General features: G+C 54.0%; 1 protein-coding gene across 1 annotated transcript; it reads left to right on the forward strand.

Moving 5' to 3' along the window:
- The first annotated feature begins 288 nt into the window (after nucleotides 1-288).
- Nucleotides 289-747, forward strand: LOC136502951 (uncharacterized). The gene has a single exon (XM_066498194.1). The coding sequence runs from the start codon at nucleotides 289-291 to the stop codon at nucleotides 745-747; it is 459 nt and encodes a 152-aa protein (XP_066354291.1).
- The last annotated feature ends 3,186 nt before the right edge of the window (nucleotides 748-3,933 follow it).

Here is a 3,933-nt window from a genome sequence, read left to right on the forward strand (position 1 = left end):
GTCTCGGCATTCCACCCATGTGCGTTCAGCGTTCGCCACTTGCAACCTTTGGAGCTACCACGATGACCAGCAGCTTGGATACCAAGACATTGTGCGGGAAGACCACCATCCCAGGGTCCACGGGGCAGAATCTTGCTCTGCACACTTGGGGGGTTCGAATCCGAACTCCATGGACATATAAAGGCTCGAGGCGCCAAGATCGTTCACCATCCAACAACACCCAACTAACTGAAAAACTTGCCTTGATTTTGATCTGGCATCTTCCAAAACCCGACACAGCACTAGAATATGCTGAGCTCGACTGTGGAGCTGATCACTCTCTGGGCGTCGTCGTCCAACCCGTCGCTACTGGCCTTCTGCTTCTCCCACCTCATCATCGCCGTCCTCCTCCTCGGCGGCCGCGGAGAGTGCACGCCGGGAGCTGCCGAAGCTGGAACGGTGGATGGCATTCCAGTGCAAGGAAGGAAGAGGAGCGGCGGAGGACGGGAGAGTCCTCCAACCGCTGCCGCTAGCGTCGTCGAGCATGCCCATAGGCACAGCTGTGCTCACGACGTCGCCGACGTTGACACGGATACTATCCAGGAGCAGCTGCAAGCAAGCGAGAAGAGCAGCGGAGCAGAGGATGATACGGTACAGGAGAAATGCGGTGGCGATGATGAGGAAGAGGATGAGCTCATGATGCGGGCCGAGGAGTTCATTCGGAGGATGAACAGAGTTTGGATGGCAGAAAATGTGCGCTTTTGCTGATGCGCCGGTGACTTGCTGCTATCCGCTTGGGTCTTGGGAGTTGGTGTGGTTGTTTGTTCTCGGCTCTGTACACTGTATGTTATGCAGGCAGAATCAGGCAGGGAGGAAATAAGAGAGACGGAGAAAAAGAAAGTCAAAGGAAATGATCAATCTTTACTGCAACTCTGCAATGCTCTTGCTTTTGCACGTCCTGGACGAATCACGACACCTGTATGCTCTAGTAATTGTTGTTTTTTTTCAATACGTAAAAGATTTGCGTATTATTGTAATTAAAAGAGTTTAACCATATACATGACACATTTTTAATGAGCGTCCTAGGAGGTCTTACAGTTGTGACTGGACCTTCCTAGCAGACTGTTTCGAACTTCGACATTACATAAAAGTAAACAACCGAACTAAGAGCAGCGCACTAACCTACGGAGCTGGACGTCTTCGCTACTGGCCGCGCGACCCTGTTCCGTCATCCGAGAAGAGTCTTCTACCAGTCCTAGCATTGGTCGTCGAGAACAGCGCGTCCAGTGCTTCGACTTCGCTCGACGTAAAGTTCCTTGCGAATAAGTTGCCATATGCTTGCTTGGACGCGGATGAGATTGGAGCTGCCGGTGGTGCAAAGCCCATCCTCTGCATGAGGAGCACCTCGCCCCGCTTGGAAGTCGGAATGTGCGTCAGCAGCTGAGCGGCAATTCGTCTGCTCCGTTTTGGCAGGGGTTGCCTTGTGGTTGCCACCTTCTGTCTGGGTGGGCTAGCGATTAATGGCGACATTCGCTTGAGCTGCACCTCCTCAGTGAACCGTGCGAGACACCGGGCAGATTCGCGTGGTGTGGGCGTCGCGTCACTTGGGGTAGTGCAACCATCTGCGACGTCGGGTGCTCCTGCTCGTGGTGGTGTGAGTTGTGGCGGCCCCTGCACTGGCGACATCAGAGACAAGTGCAATGTTGTGGCAACCATCAAGTTGCGACGTGGTGCGAGTAGGAGAGACAGTTAAAGCATCTGTCACGAAGCTCTGCGACGTTCCTCCATGCCTGTGGGAGCTGCTTTTGGCGATGCTCAACCGAGGCAGTCACAGGTTGCATCTCCTGCCGTGGGAGGATCTCCCGCCACCCATCGGCATTGGGGGAGAGATCCTTCCACGGCGACCAAGGCGTTGGCAGGCAGGGATATGGCCATCCAATGGCCGAGCAGGTAGCCCGTGCACCAACTAGGGGCACGGCCAGCTACGCCTCCTCCATCTTCGCCCAGGTCCCTATCGTCCAGCATCCACCATGCCACGGCCTCGAGTCAAGATCGGATGAGTCTAGGCGCGCGGCGGGAACGCATCTACTGGCTTTGCCGGGCGACGAACGGCGTCGAGGTAGGTTGTAGGGTTGTCGCCGTCGGACTTGTCGTCGGCGTCGTCCGCCCATCGACGACTCTTCATGCGCCCACCAGAGAAGCAACCCGGGTGGAACGGGGCCACGTTCGGTGAGAGAGGGGAGGGTTGTGGGAGGCATGAGGTGCCAGCCACTGGTAGGACAACGCGCATGGCACCGGGCTTGCTCCCCTACTCCCAATCAGAGGCGATGTACTGTCATCAGGCATGACCGGTGCCTCGGCTGCTGTTGACCTAGGCGAGGTGGCCACATCGGCGACAACCGACACATGCGACAACATGGCGGCCTGCGCTGGCGAGGTCAGGGAGGGAGGAGAGTTGGCTTGGGGAGATGCGGTCCCTACTGGAGCTCGTGAGGGGAGAGGAGGAGGGGGTGGGGAAAGGAGGGGGCAGCGGGCACCGGTGCCGGGGAGGCCGCCGACGACAGGGGCTAGGGTTCGGTGGACATGTCTTAGCTCGTTCTCCTTACTTTCCTCTCCGGAGAGGAGGGAACTCAGAGCTAGACCACGCGAGCTGGGATCTATAGCTCTGCGACAGCTTTGTGAGCATGCAGGAATTGAGAAGCCTGAGCACTGGGATGGCGCCAGTGGGTTCGGTCGAGTTCTCGCTCTAGTAATTGTAACATTTTGTTAGGGTTATGGGCTAGTATTAGGAATAGATATGGGCTTCGGACATGGGCCTAGGTGCCTCTACTGGTTGGTTGGGCTTGGTCCATGTATGGAGTGGTATGTATTTACCTTTGGCTATGGAGAGAGGGGTATGAAGAATATTGTAATCAACAATCAGATATATCCTAATCTGTTCTAGCTACTCCTCTCATGTTCATTGTCTTCCTCCTAATTCCCCTGCTCTGCTGCTAGTTCCTCTCCAATCTCTGATCTCTGATGCTTCCCTACCTATCCCCGCTACCATGCTGCTAACATATGGTATTCAGGTGGCGACGGTAGGTGCTGTCGGTGCCCTCCATGGCCCCATGCACGGCCCCATCCAAGCTCGGTGGACCACCATGTGGCGCCTAGGAGGCCGGAGGGTCGCCACGATGAAGAGTCGAGATGGCGGACTAGAGGGGGGGTGAATAGTCTTTTCTAAAATTAATCGTGTCGGCTAACCGATACAAGTGCGGAATTAAAACTATCGGTCTAGCCAAGACTATACCCCACTATATATGTTCACTAGCACCTTGCAAAGATAACAATTATGCAACAAAGGTGCCGGGCTAGCTAGAGCTCTCCTAAACAATTCTAGGAGCAAGGTTACATAAACCTATGCCACTAGTACTTTAAACAACAAGGGAGCTCCTACACATGCTAGTAAGCAAAAGCATAAAGCTAACTAAGCTCACTAGCAATGCTCAATAACAAGGCAACCAATGCCTAATTAGAGAGCGCAAATACTTAGCTACACAAACTAAGCAATGCGACTAACAAGGTTACTAAAACCAAATTAGCCACGCAAGGGAGCTACTTCTATGCTACACAAGCAAGAAGGTAATTAGCAAGCTACACAAGCTATCTAATTACAAGAGCAACTACACAAGCTTCATATGTATAAAAGTAATTGCAAGCTTATGTAATGGGGTGCAAACCAACGGGAAGAACAAAGTTGACACGATGATTTTTCTCCCGAGGTTCACGTGTTTGCCAACACGCTAGTCCCCGTTGTGTCGACCGCTCACTTGGTGGTTCGGCGGCTAATTAGCATCACCCGCTAAGCCCGCACGTCGGGCGCCGCAAGAACCTACCCCTTGAGTGAGGGTAGCTCAATGACACACTTTACTAAAGTTGCTCTTCGCGACTCCCGCGGGGCGAGCACAAGTA

The sequence above is a fragment of the Miscanthus floridulus genome, chromosome 1 (assembly GCF_019320115.1).
Source record: "Miscanthus floridulus cultivar M001 chromosome 1, ASM1932011v1, whole genome shotgun sequence".
NCBI classification, from domain to species: domain Eukaryota; kingdom Viridiplantae; phylum Streptophyta; class Magnoliopsida; order Poales; family Poaceae; genus Miscanthus; species Miscanthus floridulus.

Coding starts and splice junctions, on each gene's coding strand:
- LOC136502951 (XM_066498194.1), top strand. CDS start 289: ATGCTGAGCTCGACTGTGGAGCTGATCACTCTCTGGGCGTCGTCGTCC.